Source organism: Pleurodeles waltl, chromosome 7 (genome assembly GCF_031143425.1).
Source record: "Pleurodeles waltl isolate 20211129_DDA chromosome 7, aPleWal1.hap1.20221129, whole genome shotgun sequence".
NCBI classification, from domain to species: Eukaryota; Metazoa; Chordata; class Amphibia; order Caudata; family Salamandridae; genus Pleurodeles; species Pleurodeles waltl.
In genome coordinates this window covers 353,703,743-353,728,002 of record NC_090446.1, presented here as the reverse complement: position 1 = coordinate 353,728,002, position 24,260 = coordinate 353,703,743, and the positions used below count along the sequence as shown (strand labels likewise).

Sequence of the window (24,260 nt, the reverse complement as noted above, 5' to 3'; positions counted from 1 at the left end):
GATCCGCGAGCGGATCCGGAGGGGACCTCGGTGGCCAGAGCTGAAGCCACCAGCGCAGAACCGGAATGCCCCCCCAACTGAACCCCTTGGGCCCAAAGCCGCTGTATCAGGCTCGGTCCACCCAAAAATGTGGCGCATGACCTCACAGAACTAAGTTGGGCAGGGTCGCTCCAGCTCCTGGAAATTTGGGGAAACGCGGAGCAGACTCTGAGGATGGAGGGCTTGAGCGTCGATGCTCCTGCCACGTAGCATGAACTGAGCAATGGGACCGCTTCGACGACGACTTCTTTTTACCTGTGCCCGAAGATTTGGTGGTGGCTCCGCGAATGGTCTCGAGACCTTCCTCTTGAGCGAGACTGGGACCTACGCAGAGTCTAGCGCCGGACCGCCATGAGCTTGAGAGAATGCTCCCTCAAGGCCTTCGCGTACATAGCCCGGCACTCGGAGCACGACTTTGGGTCGTAGTCGCGCTCCTGGCAACACATCCACAAGCCAGATGCGGATATGTCACTGACATCATGCGGTGACAGTCCTCGCATGGCTAGAAACCTGTCTTCGGGGACATCTCAACGCACCAAAAACTCACCAAAAAAACTCAACAAAATGGTGGAACTCGGTCAACAAAGAGACCAGCTCTCTCCGGAACAGCATGTGGCACGGAAAGAAAATAACTGACGTCACTGCGCTGAGGCGTTGTCTATGTACTACTTCTGATGTCATCACGGCGACTACGATGCCAATGACGCCCACGGAGTCGACCGATGCCACCTATCGACGCTCAAGGGTATTGCTCAAAGAAAAATCTCCAGATCCAGTCTGATGCCTGGGGTAAATTCTAAGGTAAGAAATCTGTCTTCTGTGAAGTGCTGGTCCAGTCTAATTCACAATTACGAGCTGACTGGGTAAACAACACACCCAATCACAAAAAGGTTTGCTTCAAGGCCTGAATAAGGACACAGTCAGCTACCCTATAGAACTGTTCCAAGCTAACAAAGAACAGGTTGCCCCGAACCATGAATAATCTGCAGGCACTTAGTCACGCCTGCGAGAATCCAGTGTCTTCAAAAATAGAATTCCCTCTCTCAGATCCAGCATCCTTTCACACAACTCCCATCATTTTCACGTTGTGGTCTATGTCTCCATAGCCACACAATGTATGCTACTCCTACTAGGTCAGATATCATTAAAATGATGTTATCCTTCAAGAAATCCCCACCACCAAACGACATGTACAATACAAATGTTTTCAATTAGGCATTCCAAAACTAGCTCCAAAAATCTGTACCCTCAACACATTGTTGGTTAGAGGCCTGCAAAAACAACATGCAACCAGAGAACATAGTCTCAAAACCTCCTGTGCCAAACTCAAGATTATGTCAAACTACAGAACCAGTGCAGCCGTCCTTTGCACTGCAGGGGTGGCAAAATTTAAAGTAGCAAGCACCCATCTTCCCATCCAGACAGCAATGATCGGACTTCTAGTCTGGCATTTAACCCTTTCAAAGTATATACATTAAATTAGAGTGGAATAGGGTTAACTACTTGTGCCATTTGGTAAAGGGCAATCAGGTGCCAATCCACCTTCAGCTTTCCCCATTACTAACAAAAATAAAATCAGTTTGAATGGCTATTCTCCTATGCCAGGTGAGGGAGGATTGCCTTTACATGGCTCACAACCTTTGGGGTCAACCACACTCAAGTCATATTGGGCATCTTTGAATCATCAACAATTTCTGTAATGTGCAGTTCTCTCCAAGGATCCACCCTCTTGCCTAACCAGTTCAAAAATATCTCTCCAATTCAAGTACACTAGATTGAATACCATATATTGATATACAGATCTACAGAAACTGAATGAATCTGGGGATCAACATCAGGTAGCCAATTGACTAAAGCATGCTGAACAGTATATGCAACAAAAAGTAGTCTATCTGGATAGCCGCAAGTCTGAAATCATGCTTCCTGGCCCTAGTAGCACTTCCTCACTTGCAGTTGCTAGGTCAGAAGCCACCACCCTCTCCCGCTGCCAGACTAGGCATATAAAGCTTTGGCATGAGTCTCAAAAGTTCCTCACTTAAATGCTGCCCATTAAATTACCCTGCTACAATGCAAAGTCCTATAATTTTCACAAGTGACTCCCATTGTACTTGCCATGATGTCCCTTTACCTTGCCTATGTGACAACATTCTCACAGGTCTTCCCATAAAAACAAGAGGAAAGATGCAAAGGGTCAAAAGGCATGATTGTCTGACTCATCTGTGGCACACTGACATGAGATCTCTCCACTGACGTCTGAAAGATCACAATTCAAGATGCATTTTATAGTCTACATCTCCCTATGTCACTGTGCCCGAAGTTTTCTAGGTTAAGTCTTTCTACAGTATATGCCAACAAACTTGAGATCTGATAGTGTAAATAACAAGGTCATCTGTCCACCTATGCTGAAAAGATTAAGCGAAAGATCTTACTCAGTACATGCCTCTTATCTCTGAAATGTGCTACCTTTCACCTTGAGAATGGAAAACGGTTTCTGAAAGTTGAACAGAGGTCTGAAAATGCATCTTTCGCACACAGCATATGGCCTGGTTTCATCAGACTAGGGACCATAATCAGACCCTTCAACCTCCAGTTAATTTATCCCAATGGCTAATTGTCAAAGGGCAATTATTCTCTTTCGGGGTCTTACCCTCAAGCTTTTACCATCTAGGGTGATGCTTGAATACAAACAATCTAAAGTTTATAAACATCAAAACTTCTCTTAAAAGTGGTACTTGAGCTTGGCAGCTCAAGCTGAGGTTATGCACGCCGTCCTGTCCTTAACCATCACTCTGAAGCAGGAATTTTGCAGTTTGCAGGGCTTCCAAAAATGATATACTTAAAAACAAATACAAATTCTGACTTCACACAGACATTTACCCAAGTGTATACATTTTTTTCATTTGTTGGTTTTCGTAAGAAAGACACTTTGTTACAGAGCGCTATGGTGCAACACATACAGTAGCCAAACTTCCTTACTGTTTTAAAGTGAAAAAAAGAAATAAACAAGCCTTACCTAAAGGAGATGGCATAGGAATTAGCTTCACTCCTCTTACGCACTAGGAAGGCTCCGTCTCGAGGGACCCTCATTAACATGTGCTCTGCTTGTGTCCTTGTGAGATTGGCATGGTACCACCTTAAATGCAAACCAATATAGATACAACTAATGAGTTGCTGGCATCACCTTATTTTCACTAAAATATCATTTCATTTCAACTGGCAATGGCATTGTGGGCTGCGCTATAGAGGGTGGCTGTATTTTTGGCAATACCCTGGAATTTACTTTATGTGTAGCCTCATAGGATGCCAATGAGATAACAGGCTGTACGGAATGTTTAAGAGAGTGCTTTGTTCTACAGCAAAAAGCAATACAATAGGGTGTGGCTGAACAGAGCAGACACTTGCATTTGGTTAGTAGTCTTTGAATGTGAATGGTTATTTATCATAAGTTTGTTTTAGATAAAAAAAAGAACGATAAAAGTACACTTGTAAAATCATATTTGAGAAAAGGTCTTCATACCCCGGGCGTCTCAACTTACCTGGGCATCTGTGGGTTGACCGCTCCCAGCCTACTGGCCAGAGCCTGCAGCCCTTTTCTGAAAGTCATCTCCTGTGTATAACATAAGCCACCCAACGCTGTGTTGGCACTCTGCACCCGGCGCCCCTGTGCCCAGAGGATGTAGGTTAGGTGCTGCCTTGTGCCCCCCCTTTTTGTTACCTCAACTCCATTGAGATTGACCCTTGATCCTACTTCACTCACCTGTAAGAAGCGCTTCAGTGGATAGCCCCTTTCTCTATTGGAAAGCATTGGGTCGCCAACTCTGTGTTGGCACCCTGCCCCTGGCAGCCACTGTGTTGCTGTGGTTGTAAGTTTGGTGTTGCCGTGATCAACCCCCCCCCCCCCACCCCCACCTACACCTCCCCCACCCCGGTGCTCACCTCAATCCCCAGAGGCCAACCTCTGACACCGCTTTACTTACCTTGGAGCAGCGCAACAAGGCCCCCCCTCCACCCACTAATATCCATTGATTAACATCAAAGCTTGGACTCGATCTCTGACCTCTGCACCCAGTCGCCCCTGTGTCAATGTGGGTGCAATCTTTGTAAGAACCTAAACGCTGCCTGTAGCTGGTCTAAAACCCTGAAGACTGTGATTGTAAGTTGTGTACTTACCTGTTGTACTAAGCTGGCGTGGTGTGTGGTGAGCACCTATGGTGTTTCCACTTTATACCAGGTTCAGGTAACCCCAATTAGTGAGGTGTACACGGTGTCTAGGAAGCCAGGGCTCTCTAGAGATAGTTATGGATGAGCAGCCAAGACTTATCCAGGAGACATGCAAAGCTTATGCAATACCAGTACAGTGACACAGCACTTAGAGATGAAAGAACCACAGAGTGTTACAAAATGAAAATGTCACTTACCCAGTGTACATCTGTTCGTGGCATCAGTCGCAGTAGATTCGCATGTTTTGCAATAGCTCGCTATTGCAAAACATGCGTATCTACAGCGACAGATGCCATCGAACTGAAAATGTCACTTACCCAGTGTACATCTGTTCGTGGCATCAGTCGCAGTAGATTCGCATGTTTTGCAATAGCGAGCTATTGCAAAACATGCGTATCTACAGCGACAGATGCCATCGAACATAAAGGTACCTTATCATACTAACACAAATACGAAAATAAAATACTGTATAGGGAATACTCCACTAGGCGATGAGCAAACACACTATTATGTACACATTATAAGTCAGTGACTAGCATAGAAATCCATAGCAAATAGTTAAACAATAGAAAATAGTGAAGGCCCTAGGGGGAGACCAAACCATATACTAAGTAAGTGGAATGTGAAAGACAGTCCCCCACCCAAGGAAGTGGAATTAGTAGAGGGGAGCTGGAGGAACTAGGAACCCCAAAAAGGTAAGTACTAGTATGCCCACCAGCGACCAGGAGAGAAGAGGTAAGTACCTGGTGTTTCCCCAAACCCACAGGAGAATTTTGGAAAAGGAATGTGCAAGACCCAGACAAGACTGGAAGAAACTAAAGGTGGATCCTGACAGAAGAGGACCTGCAAAAGAAAGGGACCAAGTCCAGCTTGAGTTGGAGTGTCAAGCTGTGGCAGGAGTCACTACCCACCCTTCTGTGGATGCAGGACCAGGTGACGGTGGATGCAGTGCAGCACAGGAGCAAAAGAGGAGTCCCAGAAGTGATGCAAGGGATGTCCCATGTTGGCGGTCGTGATGCAGTCAGTCAGTGGTGCTGGAAAACCGCCAACAAGCCTTGGCAAATGCAACAGACGGTGAAGAAGGTTTTGCAAGGCTGAGAAGGACCAGCAAGGCCCAGGTGGATCGACCCAAGGAGGGGAGTCCGAGGTGACACTCAGCAGCTGGGAGACTCACAAGAAGAGGAGGCAGCCCCCACAGGCATCAAGCACAGGAGCTTCAGTGAGGGCCACACAGCACACCTGAAGAGGAGGTCCATGTCGCTAGTGCAGCAGGCACGAGATTGTGTTGTGCATGGAAAAGAGCTGGAGGCCAGGGCTACAGGGAGCCTGACGATCCTTTGGAGGAGGAACAAACAAGCCTTGGTAGCTGCAAGAGTTGTGGTGCACAGGGGTACTATCCTGAAAGGAGATGCAAGGGCTTACTGTCTCCCTAGTTGGGCAGCTGGTAGAGAGGACCAAGGGGACCACTCCAGACTACCATCTGCGATGCAGGATCCACGCAGTTCCAAAGGACAGAGGATCCACGAAGCCGGGCGTCATTGCAATGGGTGCCTGCGGATGTGGGAGAGTGACTCCTTCACTCCAAGGGAGACTTCTTCTTGCTTCTTATGCAGGCTGAAGACTCGTCACCCTCAGAGGATGCATGGCCAGGGAAATGTTGCAATTGCTGGAAGGAGCCGCAGAAACAATGTTGCAGAGCAGAGTCGTCACTGGAGTTGCAGATTGTCGGTACCTGGAGGAGCCAGTTGCAGTCCCGGTGGCCAGAAGATAAAGTAAACGATGCAGAGCAATCCTGCTGGAATCTGGCACGTCAAATATGAGACCCACCTGGGAGGGAGACCCAAAATTTCCCAGGAAGGGGAATTGGTCACCTAGCATGGTGACCACCTATCAAGAGGGGGCTGTGACGTCACCTGCCTGACCTGGCCTCTCAGATGCTCCCAGGGGTCTCTGCCCACCTTAGATTCAAGATGGCAGAATGAAGTGGCCACCTGGAGGAGCTCTGGGCCCCACCCCTGGGGTGGCGATGGATAGGGGAGTGGTCACTCTCCTTTCCATTGTCCAGTTTCGCACCAGAGCAGGGACTGGGGGTCCCTGGACTGGTGCAAACCGGTTTATGCTAGAAGGGCACCAAATGTGTATTCAAAGTATACCGGTGGCTTGGGGAGGCTAGCCCTCTCAAGCCATGCAACACCTATTCCCAAAGGGAGAGGGTGCTGCCTCCCTCTCCCAAAGGAAATCCTTTGTTCTGCCTTCCTCTGCTTGAGCTAGTCATGCAGCAGGAGGGCAGAAACCTGTTGGAGGGGGTGGCAGGAGCGTGGGATGCTCGCATGACACTCGAAGACTGGTAGGAGCAATACAGGGGGGTCCCTCTAAGGAGCCCCCTGAGTGCATGGAATTATGCCACCAATATTGGCATTAGCATTGGGGTATCAGTCCGACATGTTTGATACCAAACATGCCTAGGTTCGGAGTTAACATTATGTAGCTGGACCACAGGAAGTGTGACCTGTGACCACTACACAAGTTAGCGGTGACTTACAGTGACATGAGAGGCTAAGTCATTACACAACTTTTACTGAGTACCTAGGTCGTATCCTTTTGGACCATAGCCCTTTGCTTCTGGGATTCAGGCAGGTCAATGATAGACCGGTGATCCCCACATGAAGGCTCCAAAATTCAGCACTCGAGGACACTTGTTATAGGGAAACTCTATACACTGTCATCACAGAGTATTTTGACACCAATCAAGGCTTGGAGTCCTCTGGTCTGATAAAATAAGAGGCCTTTAAAGTGGTGGCCCGGGGCCATGGCATAGGGCAATCGGTGGGGGTCTGCAGGGAACCAGCGGTTGAGAGGTGGCTGCCACGCTTCAAACACTAGATAATAGTTTAGGAGCAGACGCTATGACACACCACAGGCTTCCTGGCTTGAAGGAATGCTACAATGTAGCATTTGAGCACCTGCGATGTCATTGATTATAAGTCTTACATAGTTTGAGCACACAAGGAGGAAGGTAAGTCAGGGAAGCTTCTGGCATAGCTCATTCAACCTGAATTGTGGGGTGCCTTATTAATAAATCCACACTAAGCCCAGGGATGGATTTATTAATACATGCACCCATGGGTATCTTAGAGGTACCCACTGAACCATACTAGTCCTGGCAGACTGGTCCTGTCCAGCCTGCCACCACAGACATGTTTCTGACCCCACTGGAGGTGAGAACCCACTCTCAGAGGTCGGAAATAATACCTGCTCTGGCAGGAGTTGTTTATAGTCCCTCCAGCATGAAGGTTAGTAAATCGGCATGCCCAAGCAGGGAGCTTCAAAGAGCACACTGCCTTTGATATGCAAGCCTGCTTCCCCCAGACTCTGGAGGATGCTACCCCCTGCCCTGAGACCCATGCGGCACTAGGACAGGTGGGAAATTAGCTATTCTAGGAGGCGTGTTACACCTCATAGCTTGTCACGTCCCTAAGGTGGGCTACCTAAAGTGAACACGAAAACTAGGATTTCACCATCTTGGTTGTGGTGAAATTAGGAACTTTAGTAAAGAGTGATGCCCACTCTCCAAAGGAAGTAATCATCTTGGGGTGTAGTGACCCCACTGTAAGTAGTCCATTGACTACTATTCTTCACTCCCATTAACACCGCTAAATTGAGAATTTAGGTGGCACCCTAACACCGGGAGATTCTACTAACCTAAGAGGAAAGACACCAAAGAGGGTGAAAAGCAAGAACTGAGGAGCAGCAACTGACTGGACACCAAACATGTCAGCCTGCCTGCTGTCCTCGACAATTGTGCCTAAGTTATATTGTCCTATAGCTGCTCTGCCTCCAACTGCCTGGGAGGGTTACCAGTGCTTCAAGGAACCACCAGCATGTCCTGTTGAGTAGCGGTGCTACTCCGCTGCACCCTGCAGGCACCCAAGAAGAACTGTGAGAGCCCTGGCCCATTTAAAACCCACAACAAAAAGCACTATTGCACCTGAGCCCAGAGCCTGCAGCCTCTTTTGTGCAGTAACCAAGAACCACAAGAAGTCTTCACTATGTTTACTATTGCACCGGAGCCCCCAGCCGAGTCAAAGTAGGCCAACAATGCCAATTAGGTCCAGAGGCCTCGAGAGCTGAATCCCATCTTGTGTTTTCTCATAGGGTAACATTACTGGACTAAAGTCAATGCAAGTGTATTTGCTATATACTTCAAAACTGTTAACATAAAAAGTACTTACCCAATAATGAAGTTATTGATGTTAAAAATATATATAATAAAATACATGCTATTTAGGTCGAACCTGCGAGTGCATGTGCTAGTGCATCCCTCTCGCTTGTGAGGCTCTGTTGTTGGCAGAATTCGTTGCTGCAGGCCACGCATCATTTCCATTGCTCTGTGTGGAGCAGGGACCAAGCATTTGATTGATTCAACTTAATCAGTGCCTGTCCGCCACTCCCAATGTTACTGAGGTACTATTTTTTTTTTTTTTTTTTGTACTTCTAGGGCCCTGCAGACAGAAGACCTGTGACTGTCAAACAAGTGCCCAGCAGGACAAACAAAAGTGCAAATTTATATATTTTATGGGTAACTTTCTTTTATTTTACCAAGTCACCTTTTCTCAGTTTGCTGTTGAGTTTTCTTTTTTTTTTTTTTTCATAGGTGCAGTTTTCAAAAGATAAAACTTATCTTGTTCTAAATATTGCAAAGCAGCATGGTTTCTTTATTACGTGTAATTTCTGAAATTATGCTTTAACACATAATTGTGCATGTAATAATAACTGCTCCATCTTGACCACTGACTCCATTTTGTGCTTAGCTAAGCTTCACAAACCGCCACATTGGCGGCCACCCGCTCTATTTTGATTACAGACTCCATTTTGTGTTTAACTTAGCTTTAGCCACTGCCACGTTAGAGGTGCAGAAGGTGCAGGTATTTTTCTGCGCAAAAGTTATACAAAGTGTTTTTCGCTCATGTTTTCACTCTACTTGTTCTCTTCTCACCAAGGGCTAGGACATAATACCGGAGAGCGAAAGTAAGATAAGGATGTACAAGGAGAATGTTTATGGTATGCCAAGGAAAAGCCTGTTTTTGAGAATGCACCTTAGGATGTGGCCAGTCTCAACATGTTTTTTTTTTTAACTGACCTGAGGCCGCCAGCGTTTGAACCACAACTCACAGGATGGGAGGGGGATTTCTAGAATTCTCTTCTTCGGCTTGTTTAAAGTATATAAGAGACGGAAACTAGATGGATGGGGAAAAAGATTGAACTTGGGCGGGAGAGGACGCTCTGCCTGCCATCACTCCCTTTATGGCAGATGTCTCTCTTTATTCATGGTTGACTGGGTTCACGACCTATTGCTGGCAAAGAGTTGAAGCAAGCAAGCCTCATGGTGATGTATTCTTTCTGATTTTTATTTCTAGCTTGCATTGTGCATAAATATATAATTATTGTATATGCAGACATATAATCCATTTAAAAGTGAAATATGTTTGGCAAAAAGTCAAAGGCAGCACCACAAACCATCTTTAAAAATGCATGTGAAATTCCGAGATGGATGAGAGAGCCTCTTAATGTTAATGTCTTAGCGAATGATTCTCTTGTTTATCAGGAGTGTCTGAATTTTGGGACGAATGTTTAGGAGATGCAGAACTACAAAATGTGGTTACATGTTTAAAAAAAAAACAAGCCTTTTGAACGGAAGGATGACCTTTCTGTTCTTGAAAGATGGGGTTGGATAATTCTGTCTGCCTACAGGGAAATGCATGAAAAGTGCAAGCAGTTATAACAAGAAAAGGAGAAATTAAAAAACCAATTGGTTGACACAAATAATACCGTAACTATACTGTCTTGTCAGAAGTTATTACAAGATAAAGTGGACACCTACCAAACGTGGCTGAGAGGGCAGCTGTTAAGGTCGCCCAAAACAAATTCCGTAAACGCAGAGGAAAAATAAATCAGAAAAAAAGTTAATTTAGCCGTTGCTAAAGCTGGTTTAGACTGGGACCCAGATTTATGGGACGTTAGCATTTGGGACTCAGAAGAATTCTCCACTTCTAATGAAGAGGGGATTTTAAAAAAAAAAAGGAAGGCCAGTGTGAGTTGAATACATAGGACAAAAATGTGGTTTACGCACAGCCAATATTTAGATAAAAACTGCAGAGAAGCCCCCAGAATCCAGCAGGAATTGCACTATATGCTTTAGAAGATTATACCCAGCAAGAAAAATGACATAATGGATAGATTAAAACAGCAGATGGGGAAGTCATTACTTATCTGGGTTGTTAGACTGTTTGAAACCAGAGCTTCTGGAATAATGTTAGATATGGGAGTCGCTCCTAAATTTTGTACTCTATGTTCTGATGCAGTGATACAGGAGGGGTTTTTCGAGGGTAACCCCAGGCTACTTTATTGCAACTAGCAGTTGATGGATGTAATCTGAAGTATCCTATAGATTCAGAGTGGCTACTCAATGACATACCCTAGTAAGCCTTGCGAGATGCAATGCAGAGAATTAAAGAGGAGGCAATAAAATCTGGCATTTCCCTGGGTACTGCACACCAATTGTTAGACAGACCGCTAACCAAACCAATAAGAAACAAAATAATTCACCTGCCAGTAAGCAAGTTATAATGACTCTCTTAATTAATCAGACAAGGGAGGCTTTGAAAGATGTGCTAGAGGCAGTCAGAGTTAGTGAATTAGGTGCCTGGAAAAAACCCGCAAGATCTTTAATGTCTGAGGGTCGCACAGATGATAACAGAGTATCTAGGAGAGATATGTTCATGGCATTACTGAAGGATGGTGTCAGCAAAGAGCAAATTGAAGGGATACGTACGAAGAGCTTGTGGGAAATGTACCCCAAAAGAGGCTTGGATCGTAAGGAAGGTAGCAGAAAGGTAAATACGCAAGATAATAAACATGCAACTCAGAACCAGCCCCAGGTGCAGGAGGATGGAAAAAAGAGGGAGAAAACTGCCTCTTCATGAGGGAAAGAGGAGGAAGGGTTTGACAGTGAGTGGTTAACTTTGGAGAACAGGGACGGACGAGAGTCTACTCACAGATATGAAAGCATATATCCAGATCTGACTTGGGGAAAAAGTTGACTGGTTTAGATCAGACTAGGAAACTTGCTAAGCTCCGGTACAAATTTGGGCTTTTAAAGATAACAGCCCCATTGTTGATTTAGAAATACAGTGTAAACACAGAAATGTGCAAAAACTTCGAGCATTAGTTGATACTGAAGCAGACGCCTCTTTAATTTATGGAAATCCTAAAAAAAATTCAGGTCAGCAGTACACCATCACAGGGCTGAGGGGTAAGCAGAGCCCCACCGTGAAAACTACGGTTCAAATTAAAATAGGAAGAACACCAAAAAGAGAATATACTGTTTTGATTGTGCCCCTTCTGGAGTACATACTGGGAACTGACATTTTAAAAACAATTACTTTGGATTTGGATGATGGCCATCATCAGTTTGGCTCAAGGAGATCTATTTGGTGGCAGAACACCTGGATGAAGTATCTATCACTCCAGGCGTACAGTTGACCTATTACGTTGATGATGTGATGATTCAGGGAGAGACACAAGAATAGGCGCAGACTCGGTTGGAGCGGTTTGTGGAACTCTTGTAAAGAGTGGATAATTATCCAGACAAGACACAAGGACCCTCTCAAAATGTGAAGTTTCTAGGGACTCAGTGGAATCAGGGACACAGAGAGGTGCTGCTGCAAACAAAACAAAATATTCTAGAGTTTGCCACTCCCCACATTAAGCAGGAGACACAGCGATTCACTGGATTGTTTGGTTTTTGGAGACAGCATATTCCTCATTTGAGTCAGATCTTGGCCCCTTTGTACAAAGTGACCCAAAAGAAACGTGAGTTTGAATGAGGTGAACAGCAGCAGTGTGTGTTTGATTTAGCAAAGGAGGCAATTCAACAACCTTTAGATTTGTGGCCAGTACAGGATGGAGACATTGAGTTGCATGTAACCGTTCAGGGGCAATATGCAAATTGGAGCATGTACCAAAAGCAGGGAAGAACAAGAGTGTTCCTGGGGTTCTGGACTAAAAAATGACCTGAGGCTGGGGAGCGATACACTCCTTTTGAGAAACAGCTGCTAGCGTGTTATTGGGCTCTAGAGGATACTGAGAAAATAACCGTAGGTCATTATGTGATTCTAAGACATGAGATTCCAATAATGGAGTGGGTGATGAGTTCACCTAAAACACACCAAACAGGACATGCACAAGGAGCTAGTATCATATTTTGGAAATGGTACATTCAGGATAGAGCCCGAGCAAGACCAGCAGGCACCACCGCTCTACATAAACAGGTATCACAAGCCCAAGTGCAGGATGAGGAGAAGGTGCAGGAGGTAACACAGGTAAAGTCAGATGGGGTGAGCCATTTGAATCCTTGTCCCTTGAGGATAGGAAGCATGTATGGTTCACTGATGGTTTAGACAAATATGTGGGAGCTAAAAGACATTGGAAAGCTATGTCATATAATCCAGTCACCAAAAAGATGTTAACTACTACCGGAGAAGTGAAAGGTAGCCAATATGCAGAGTTGTACGCTATGTATCAGGCTCTAAAGCAACAGCTGCCTGGAACTTGTCATATTTACACTGATTCTTGGTCCACTGCCAATGGGTTAGCCACTTGGCTTCCCAAATGGCATGCACATAACTGGTTCATCCGTTCTAAGGAAGTGTGGGGCAAAGAGTTGTGGCAAGACATTTTGGAAATGCTGGAGCAAAGTACTGTTACTATGTATTATGTAGATTCTCATTGTCCCATTGATTCACTAGAACACTGGTTCAATTCCCTTGGAGAGGACAAAGCCAAAATCTCAGAGGCAGAAATGGCAACACAGGATTCCGACTTGGTGGGGATGGCTAAACTGGCACACCAAAAATGTGGACACCTGGGAGAGAAAACCTCTTACAGGTGGGCAGAGATTATAGGGATGCACATTCACCTCTATTTGTGATTTTGGAATGTCCTATTTTGTCAGTACACACAACAGAGATCTGTCCTGCAAACAGTCAGAGGTCAACTGGGGAGAGGAAAGTTACCAGGACAGATATGGCAAATTGATTACATCGGGCAACTATCGATTAGTCGTGGCTCTCAATATGCTTGTACAGTAGCGCACTCATATTCTGGTTACCTGATTGCTCTCCAATGTAAATGTGGTACTCAGTCGAATACCACCAAAACTCTGGACCTGTTAATGTAATATTATGGAGTACCACACCAGGTCCAGAGTGACAATGGGTTACACTTTAAAGGAAAATTAGAGCAAGATTATTGTGTACAACACAATATTGAGTGGATCTATCATATACCATTTTATCCACAAGCCTCAGGACTGACAGAGAATGAACGGCTTTCTGAAATCCCAGTTACGAAAATTATCAGATGGAACATTAAACAACTGAAGAGCACATTTAAATAAAGCCCTCCAGATTGTCAATAACAGACCACTAACAAATGCTGAGACTCCCCTCATGAGAATGTTAACCCTGACATTGCAGATACAACCCCATGTGGCCACCAACACCATCATGTACTGGGAACAAAACCTGGAGCCTTAGCTCCTTACAGAGCCACACCCGAATCTGCAGGTCTTGACTTACATGCTTTAAAAGCATACACATTGAAACTGAGAGATGTGAAACAGGTTCTGGAATATAGATTCCCCCGGAGCATTTCAGATTGATTGCTCCCAGTTCTGGGTTGCCACTCAAAGGTTTTCAGGTCTTGAGGGGAGTTATTGATGCAGACTACCAAGAAGAAATGAAGACTATTCTTTTGAATAGTGGAGATACCGATTTGATAATACACTCTGGAGATAGGATTGCCCAAATGGTGATTATCCCAGTGTATGGAGGAATAGTGAAAAAAGGATCTGCCCCAGCCCTTCTTACAGTACATGGGAAGGGAAGCTTTGGTTCAACTGACAAAAATCCAAGTGCTAAAGTGTGGGTTGAATCCCCGAACCATCCTCCTGAACCAGCAGAAATCATAGAAAAGGGCCCAGATAATGTCCTTCTGATTATGAAACCAAGAAAGGGAAAATGGGAGCACTTCCCAGCTGACAAATGGTATTTGCGAGAATGATCATACTTTGTTTCCGTTACAGATCATGCTACTACTTGCTTCTGCTTTGAGTGTGCTGTGTGGTCTCGGTTCGGATGTGTGCGGTCAGGAGGGCCCCAACACCCCCAACTCCAACCTGATTGATCCACCACGTCGAGCGACATAACTGCTGCACTTGTCAGAGAATAGATGGACCCACTCAACCGGACAGACTTCTGCATGGGAACTATGCAGAGAACTGTGGATGTTCTATCAACCTGCTTGATTGCAATAACTACACGTGCAAGTGTCCTGTTGCATATTTCTAATGCCACCAACCAGGATGGGGATGTTGAACAACATGATGTGAAAACTCATTTCAGTCCATAAGAGTATTGTAGGGACTGTCAAGAAGCAACCAATAAGTGGGATAATCTCACTCAGATAACTGCATACAATATCACCACAGGTGTGTCTGTTACCAGATGTCGTGCAATCCTCGTAACGTTGGAAATTACGTTCAACTATGTCTAGAAAGGAAAACAGGGAGCTTCTCAAAAGATCCCGTGGGAACAGAAAAAGTTATGTTCATTGCAAACGGATCAACATTGCAAAAACGTAACAAACCTCATCTGGAATCATTACGTTTACCTACATTCCCGCTAATATCACCGGTGGACCATGTACCTTTACACAGTTAGGCCCCAAGATGTTTCCATTTAACTCTGTACATACCCGTTATCCTAGGGACGCAATTCAATGAAGTGAGGACTGTGATTCAGACATTCAATTACTATCCCAATCAGAATATCTAAGCTTGAGTCTTCCTACTGTAGGTGTAGCCGGCTGATTTGTTTCTAATATGCGAATGATCAATAAGTATCCCAATCAGAATATCTAAGCTTGAGTGTTTCTATTGTAGGCATACACGGCTGAGCCGTTCCTAATACTCGAATGATCAATAAGTTGCCATGCTTAATGGTTAAAATCACACCTCTATTGCTTTAACTGAATTCTTATTAGATATACTTAGTTCTAGAAAATCTGCATTACAAAATAGGGCTGCAATAGATTAAGTGTTATTAAAACATGACCACGGTTGCTTTGAATTTGAAGGAAAGTGTTGTTTTAACTTGTCCAACCGCTCCAAATCTCTCCAGTCCCATATTGATGCTTTAAATGAATTGGTGAAAGGGGTAAAACAAGATGTGGCCAAAGGGTGATGGGATGGGTTATTTCAGTGGTTGGCTGATTATGGGCAATTACGTAATGTCTTGGCTGGGATACTTGTGGTATTTTCTATAATAATAACATTGTGTTGCTGTGTACAATGCATACCCAATTTTCCTGGAAATGTTTAAACCAAAAAGAGTTGATTTAGACCTGTATGTTATGAGAGTCATTGGTCAAAAGGTGGAGTATAATATCTGTATTTAACCACTGCTCCATCCTGATCACTGACTCCATTTTGTGCTTAGCTCAGCTTCCCACACTGTCACAATGGCAGCCACCTGCTCTATTTTGACTACAGGCTCCATTTTGTGCTTAGCTTAGCTATAGCCACATTAGAGGTGCAGAAGGTGGATGTATTTTTCCGCACACAAGTTATGCAATGTGTTTTCACTCATGTTTTCACTCTACGTGTTCTCTTCTCACCAAGGGCTAGGACATAATACGGGGGGCAGAAGTAAGATAAGGATGTACCAAGAGAATGTTAATGGTACGGCAAAGAACAGCTTGGTTTTGGGAACGCACCTTGGGAGGTGGCCAGTCTCAACGTGTTTTTTTCTAAAATGACCTGAGGTAGCCAGTGTCTGAACCACAACTCACAGGATGGGAGGGGGATTTCTACAATTCTCCTGTTGGGCTTGTTTAAAGTATATAAGAGACAGAAACTAGATGGCTGGGTGAAAAAAAGACTGAACTTGGTCAGGAGAGGATGCTCTGCCTCCCATCACTCCCTTGAGGGTAGATGTCTCTCTTTCTTAATGGGTGACTGGGTTCACGACCTGTTGCTGACAAAGAGATGAAGCAAGCAAGCCCCATGGTGATGTATTCTTTTTGATTATTATTTCTAGCTTTGCATTGTGCATGAATATATAATCACTGTATATGCAGATATATAATCCATGATTAACCTCTTGGGTGCCTTGGACGAGATGATCTCGTCCAAGGCTACAGTTCCCCTGTGCCTTGGACGAGATCATCTCGTCCTAGGCACAGGGGAACTTGGGGGCGCGCTAGCGTGCCCCCCGTGCACCCCCCCTCCCCCCCCCAGGCGGGGATGGAAGGGGAAGACCTTCCCCTTCCACCCCCGCCCCCCCCACGGCAATCCGATGACGTCAGCGCGCGCACAGCGCGCTGACGTCATCTAGTGTTGCCGGGCGCGCTGGAAGCCATTTGCTTCCAGCGCGTCTACCGAGGAGGACCCAAAAGGTGAGTCCTCTTCGTTTTTGGGGGTCGGGGTGGTGGAAACAGACACGGGGGAAAGGAAAGGGTTTTTCCTTTCCCCCGGTGCCTGTTTTCATTAGATTCCTGCTCCAGGGATTTACTTTTTTCAATATTTTGGGGGCGACCCCTTGGGCAAGGGTCGCCCCCCCCGGGGGCAATTATTTTTAGTATTTCGCCCCCCCCCCCTGGGGGCAGATCTGCCGTTTTTTCGGCGGATCTGCCCCCAGGGGGGGGCGAAAACCACTAGACACCAGGGATAGTGTTATTTTGCCATTATTTTGGGGGCGACCCCTTGGGCAAGGGTCGCCCCCCCCGGGGGCAATTTATTTTGTATTTCCCCCCCCCCTGGGGGCAGATCTGCCGATTTGTCGGTGGATCTGCCCCCAGGGGGGGGCGAAAACCACTAGACACCAGGGAAAATTTATTATATTTATTATTTTGGGGGCGACCCCTTGGGCAAGGGTCGCCCTCCCCCGGGGGCATTTTTTTATTGTATTTCGCCCCCCCCCCTGGGGGCAGATCTGCCGATTTTTCGGCAGATCTGCCCCCGGGGGGGGGGGGGGGGGGGGCGAAAACCACTAGACACCAGGGATATAGTATTTTATGTTTATTTTGGGGACGACCCCCTTGGGCAAGGGTCGCCCCACCCCGGGGGCAATTTTTTTTTGTATTTTGCCCCCCCCCGGGGCAGATCCGCCGAATTTTCGGCGGATCTGCCCCCGGGGGGGGGGGGCGAAAACCACTAGACACCAGGGATTTTATATTTTGTGTATATTTTGGGGGCGACCCCTTGGGCCAGGGTGGCCCCCCCGGGGAATTTTTATTTGTATTTAGCCCCCCCCCCCCCCCCGGGGGGCAGATCTGCTGATTTTTGGGCTGATCTGCCGCCGGGGGGTGGGCGGGGGGGCAAAATCCACTAGACACCAAGGATTTTGTTTTTGTTGTTTATTTTGGGGGCAACCCCTTGGGCAAGGGTCTCTCCCCTAGGGAGTTTTTTTTTTCTGTTTCGGCCCCCCCGATGGCAGACCAGTCATTTTTTGGACGATCTGGCCCCGGGGGGGTGGAAGCACACTAGGCGCCAGGGATTGTGTGGTGTGTGTGTAATTTTGTAGGCCCATCTGCCCCCAAGGAGGGCAGAAACCACCAATACAGCAGGGATTTTTTTGTTTTGTGCTGGGGGTGCCCCCTTTGGGAAGGGTTGCCCCCTAAAAGGGGGCACAGAGGTGTTGCCCATTTCGGCTAATTTTTTTACGCCCATCTACCCCCGAGGGGGGGCAGGATCCACTTAGGTACCAGGGACAACTTCTAAGTTCTTGGTGGTGGGGTGTTTGTCAACAGGCAAAGTATTTGTATTTGTGATTATAACAATTTATTTCATCTTTTTCTTCTAGTTCAACGCTTTTGCTTCCTTTGCTGTGGATCTTAGCGGTTTTGGCAGTAGTTGTCCAGTGGTTTGCATAGCTGCATGTTTTAGGTAAGTGAAAGCAATTTACTCCAAAGGAGTATTGTTGACATGCATGAATGACATGTTTGTAGGTGGTGTACTAAATGCAGTATTGTGTGTTTGACATTGTCCTTAGATTTGAGCACAGTGATGTTTGTGTTGTCATATGTCTAATTTGCTTTTTTCTTTTTAGTGGGATATCATTGGTGATTGCTGTGTCTGTGCAGAGTAGTTGCTTGGTGAGTAGCTATTTCAGGCAACTGAGTGGTATAGTTTTTTGTAGTACATAACTCTTTGTGATAAAGCTACACTTTGTTTATTACTTATTTTAGTGCTAGTTGTTGTTGGCAATCCATTTGTTGTTAGGATCATGGCTAGCCGCAAAGTGACCGCTCAGCAGGTTGTTCGCATGCTCTTTGAGTCGTCTTCAGACCATGATTACGACACTGACTCTGCATCTGAGGCAGAGGAGGAAGCAGGAGATTCTGGAAGTGAGTTTTCTGTCCAAGAGTATTCTTCTGATGAGGAAGCTACTCTCAGTGCAGATGAAGGGCCTGAGTTAGAGGAGGACATTGATGTGCCAAGAGTGCAGCAGCCTGGGGCTGAAGGGTTTCCCATTAGAAGACCTGACACCTGGATTGCCCCAAACATGGAGCAGCCACAGTTACCTGCATTTACTAGTCTCCCAGGGTGTAGAGTTAATACGGAAAACTTTCTGCCTGTCCATTTCTTTCACTTGTTTATGGACGATGTATTTTTGGAAGAGATTGTGGAGCAGACAAATGTGTATGCAGAGCAATATTTGCGGGACAACGCTGCCAGACTTAAGCCTCAGTCTAGAGCTACTCATTGGGTTCCCACATATCTGGAAGAGATGAAAAGGTTTTTAGGTTTGTCTTTTTTGATGGGGTTGATCAGGAAGCCGTCACTGGCTTCTTATTGGTCTACTAGTCCCTTGATAAGAGAGCCCTAAGAGAGGAGGGAATCCAGTATTCGCTACTCTACCCAGCCAGATTGAGAGTGATGCTGGAAGGGAAGACAACATTCCTCCAATCCCCTGAGGAGGCATGGGAATGGCTTGAGTCACGTGGCCCTCAGGCGGGGGGTCCCGTTGGAGAGGGCCCGACCGGTGGCAATGCTCGCCGAGCCCTGAAGGGAAGGAAGACCAGAGACCGCAGACGACTGGCGCCCACACAAACACAGAAAGAGAAAGGCAGGAAGGAAGCACTGGAAGCGGCAGCACGCATGGGTGGGGAGGCATCCCCTCAGGAAGGTTCTGGGAATGAAACGGACGACACGTTGGTGTCCTCTGCGGAAGACCTGGAGCATTCAGCCCGAGCCCCGAAGGTGACCCCACAAACAGCTGACGAACTTGGCTAGCCGGGGCCTGCGGAAGGCGCCGGGGACTGGGCATGTCAAGCGTAATGGCGGCCCCTCCGGACTTGGCCACCCCCCCGGAACAGAACCTCGCCCATTCAACATGGCGAGTACCGCTGATCAAAAGTTGAACAAGTTGCACGGTTGCATAGTTTACTGGGCAGCCTACAGGTTAGGAGGTGCCCTGGGGATGGGGAGTTGGGATACACAGTTACAAGTTAATATGGCAATGTGGGTGGCGGAATTTGACTGCGGCAAAGACATGATGAGGTGGGAAAATATCCTTGCGACTGGGGAGAAGCGGGGGTATTGTCACCAGAATGAAATCATGAAATGGCGGACTATAATTTATTGACCTGGAACGTTAGGGGGATGGGCACTCCAGCTAAAAGGCACAAAATACTCTCTTACTTAAAGAGAAGGGGAGTACAGTTGGCATTACTACAGGAAACACACCTGGCGTCTGGAGAGGGAGAGAAGCTAAGGCGCAGGTGGAGGGGGCAGGTGTTTGCAACAGAATACTCAGCTTATGCAAGGGGCGCTTTAGTATGGATCAGAGCGGGGGTCCCATTCATATTGACCTCTTCCAATATAGACCGGGAGGGAAGATTCGTGATATTGGAAGGGAAGCTACAAGGTATCCCAATAGTCTTAAGCTGCATATACGCCCCCAACCAAGACCAGGTCCCCTTTATGACGAGCCTATCGAGACACCTCACACGCCAAAGCGCTGGGGAGCTATTAGTAGGGGGGGACTTCAATGCAGTACTAGACACAAATCTGGACAGGTCCACCCCGCCTCTGCATGGGGCAGCGACAATCAAAACAGCCAAAAGGCTGAGTGAGTGGCTGGACATGTGGGGGTTGTCGGACGTCTGGCGAATGCACCACCCAACGTCTAGTGAATATTCATACTACTCGGGTCTCCACCGAGTGCATACCAGAATTGACAGAGTAGTCTGCACAGCAGGCCTGATAAGTAATATGACACGCTCAGAATACTTAGCCCGCACTTTGTCTGATCATAATCCCTTGTTAATAACGATGAGGATGTCGGAGGATGGACCCCTTATACCATCATGGAGGCTTTCTACCTCGGCACTTGAGGACCAGGCGTACAGAGAGGCCCTACGCGGCCACTTGGCAGAATATATTGAGACGAATAAGGGGTCTACTCCTTCTAGGGCCTTAGAATGGGAGGCGCTTAAGGTAGTGACAAGGGGCTTCTGCCTGGGGCAGTCGGTGGGGGTGAGGCGTACACTTGAAAAAGAATTGAATGACCTGGAGAAGGATATGCACGAGAGGGAGTTGGGACAAGGGAAGACAGCGCAGGAGAATGAAGAATATAACCGAGCTTGTAGGGAACACTCCCGCATTGAAGAGCAACTCCGGTGCCACGACAGGCAAAAATATCTAGCATCCCTACATGCGGAAGAGGGTAGATCGGGGAGACTACTGGCGTGGCTGGTCCGCCCGGGAGAGCAGGGTGAGCCCATCACATGTGTAATAGACGGGGAGGGGTCTCGCAGACTCAAACCGGGCTCCATAAACGATGCATTCAGAGAGTATTACTCGCAGTTGTACGGGAAACCCAGCGAATTGCAGATGGAATCTTTCAATAGATACCTACAGCAAATCCCACTACCAACACTGAGCGCAGATGAGAGAGACAGCCTGGGGGGTCCAGTAACGCTAGAGGAAGTAAATGAAGCTTTAGAACAGTTAGCACCCGGAAAGACCCCAGGGACAGACGGTCTCCCCATGGATTTCTATAAAAAATACAAATTGCTGCTGGCCCCCCAATTGACAGGGTTGTACGCGGAGGCGCTGCAATATGGAGAACTACCACAGACAATGCGGGAGGCTTTAGTGGTACCGCTCCCCAAGACAAAAGACAGGGAAGCTCCGGTGACGGACTTTAGGCCTTTATCTATGTTAAACAGCGACTTCAAAATACTTAGTAAGATAATGGCTGCCCGGTTGCTCCCTCTCATGACAAAGTTAGTGCACGCTGACCAGAATGGTTTTGTCCCCGGCCGTAGTACCTCCCTGAACCTGAGAAGGGTGTTTACGATCTTGCACATGCCCAGGGATCAGAGACCGCCAGAGGGAGCCTTACTCGCGGTGGATTTCGAGAAGGCCTTCGATTCCATCAGATGGGATTATTTAAGGACTGTGATGCTTAAAATGGGGCTGGGGGAGAACTGGGTAAAATGGGTGGACTTGCTGTACTCATCCCCGTTAGCAAGAGTTAAAACCGGAAGGATGATCTCCAGTGCATACCCAGTATACAGGGGAACTAGGCAGGGCTGCCCCTTGTCCCCGCTACTGTTTGCCCTGGCAATCGAACCCCTGGCATCGCAGCTGCGATGGGAAGGCGTGGGCAAGGGAATTATCTGGGGTCCGTCCGAACATATAGTCTCCCTGTATGCAGATGATATACTTATTTACATGAGGGACGCGTCAAGAGGACTCACGTGGGCATTGGGAATACTGGAAGACTTCGGGGCCTATCGGGACTCCGACTTAATCGGAGGAAAACATATGTATTCCCCGTGATGTCAGACAGTGCACGCCCAGATGCGTGCCCAGCTGACGTAAATTGGGCCCCGCGGACATTTAGATACTTGGGCATACAGATATTTCACGAATTAAACGATCTTAGGGACGGTAACCTCGGCAGGACGCTTAGATCATTGCGCTCCTCGGTGGGGTTTTGGAGATCATTAAAACTAACAATCATGGCCAGGGTGGCGCTCTCAAAAATGGTCATGCTACCACGCCTCCTCTACTATTTTGCTAACTTACCACTACAGATCCCCGCGGCATGGTTCCGAGAGTTGAACGCCTTGCTCAGAGAACTAATATGGGATGAGGGCCGCAGAAGAACTGCGCTCTCGACCATCTGTAGGCCGACGAGGTTGGGAGGCCTGGGCGCCCCAGATTTCGTAGGCTATTACCTGGCATCTCAGTTACAATGGGTGGCCGGCTGGCTAGCGGGTAGGGGGCGGATGGACCTGGCCACCGGGAACGGTGAAATTGACATAGCTCAGATTGCAGCAAATATGGCGGGCAGGAAGATGGCCCCCATTAGAGGCAACATAATGTACAATGTGGCGATGAGATGCTGGAAACAATGTGAGAGGAGGACTGGAGTGGGGCCACCATACTCTCCCGCTCTGCCGCTGGCGGCCGTCGCTCTGGACGTGAGGGCGGAGGGGCCAGGGGGACTGGGTTTGGGGCCTTGGACGAGAGCAGGGATAGAGACAGTGGGGGAGCTATTCAGGGAGGGGGTGCTGAGGAGCTTTGCTGATGTAGTGGAGGGGGGGGTCCCAATAGGACAGTTTTTACTCTTTGGAAGGCTGGTGCATACCCTGAAGGAGCATTGGACCACGGTCAATGCAGAACCCGCTCCCCACGGAGTGTTGCACCTCCTGCTGACAGAGGGAGAGGAAACTCACCTAATAGCAAAAATATACAGGGCCCAGATAGAGGTAGCAGTGGATCCCCTGCGACCCCTAAGAGACAAATGTGTGAAGACAATTGGGCGGGACCTGACCGAGTCAGAGTGGACTAGAGCACTTGCTTACCCTGGGGTGGTCTCACGCAACACTAGGCTGAGATACATACAATACAACTATCTACACAGAACATACCTTACTCCTCAACGACTGCACCGCATATACGGGGGGGAGCCCAGGACTTGCCCCAGATGTGGAGACGGGGAACCCGACTTTGATCATATGATGTGGGGATGCACAATGCTCCAGAGGGGATGGACGGCGATGACGACTAATCTCATGGAGCTGTTCGGTACGGAACTCCGGCCAACCCCCGACATTTGTCTATTGGGCCTCAGAGCTAGTGCCAAATGGAGCAGGGTAGAGAGTCGCTTCCTTGACCTGTCCCTGGCCCTTTACAGAAGGCTGATTACGAAGGGTTGGAAATCGAATGCACCCCCTTCATTGACAGAATGGAGAGGCGATGTCACAAGATGGTCCAGAGCTGAGCTACAGGTCCTTAAGGCCGAGGAGGCCAGGGGAGTCCGCCAGACACCCATCGCCCCGGAGTGGGAAAACCTAGTGATAAGGTGGGACGGCCTAACGAAGGGACCAATGGTACCTGAGGGGATGGGAGGAACCACTTGAGAGGGTCACCTGATGTGCTTGTAAGCGAAAGTTCCAGAAAACAGGATGGGAGGAACATCAGGAGCCCCGCTGGCCCGGGCGCAGAGGGAGCGAGTACAGAGGACAGGACGCAATAACTAAAAGAACGAAGGAGGGAGGGGAATAGTAGATAGACCGCTCCTACATAGTATGAAACTCTATGTCAACCCCCCCTCTCTGAAGTTAAGCAGCCACACCCACATGAGCCATTAAGCCTATATACAGTTTGAAGTGGAGTTAAGTCTGTTATCAGGTCACCAATATTAAAAGTAACGAGGGGCACTGTAAGTACTGTCTCCATAAAGTCGGATTGATTAAGTGATGGGAGCAATATTACACAAGTATTATTAAACTACTGAATTGAGCAAGTAATTGTGAAACGCAATGCAAACAAAGCAAAACAGTGGTGCGGACAACTTAAGAGATGTGTATAATAATGACAAAACGTTACTGTAAAATGACCTACAAATGTAAAACAGCAA

General features: G+C 47.3%; 1 protein-coding gene across 2 annotated transcripts in view; it reads right to left on the bottom strand.

The window, feature by feature from the left end:
- Nucleotides 1-24,260, bottom strand: part of PLCG1 (phospholipase C gamma 1) — a 775,517-nt gene that overhangs the window by 325,997 nt on the left and 425,260 nt on the right. For both annotated transcript variants that reach the window (XM_069243788.1, XM_069243789.1), the window contains exon 18: nucleotides 3,053-3,172. In XM_069243788.1, coding sequence (XP_069099889.1) covers nucleotides 3,053-3,172 — 120 coding nt within the window. The remainder of the gene's footprint in view (nucleotides 1-3,052; nucleotides 3,173-24,260) is intronic.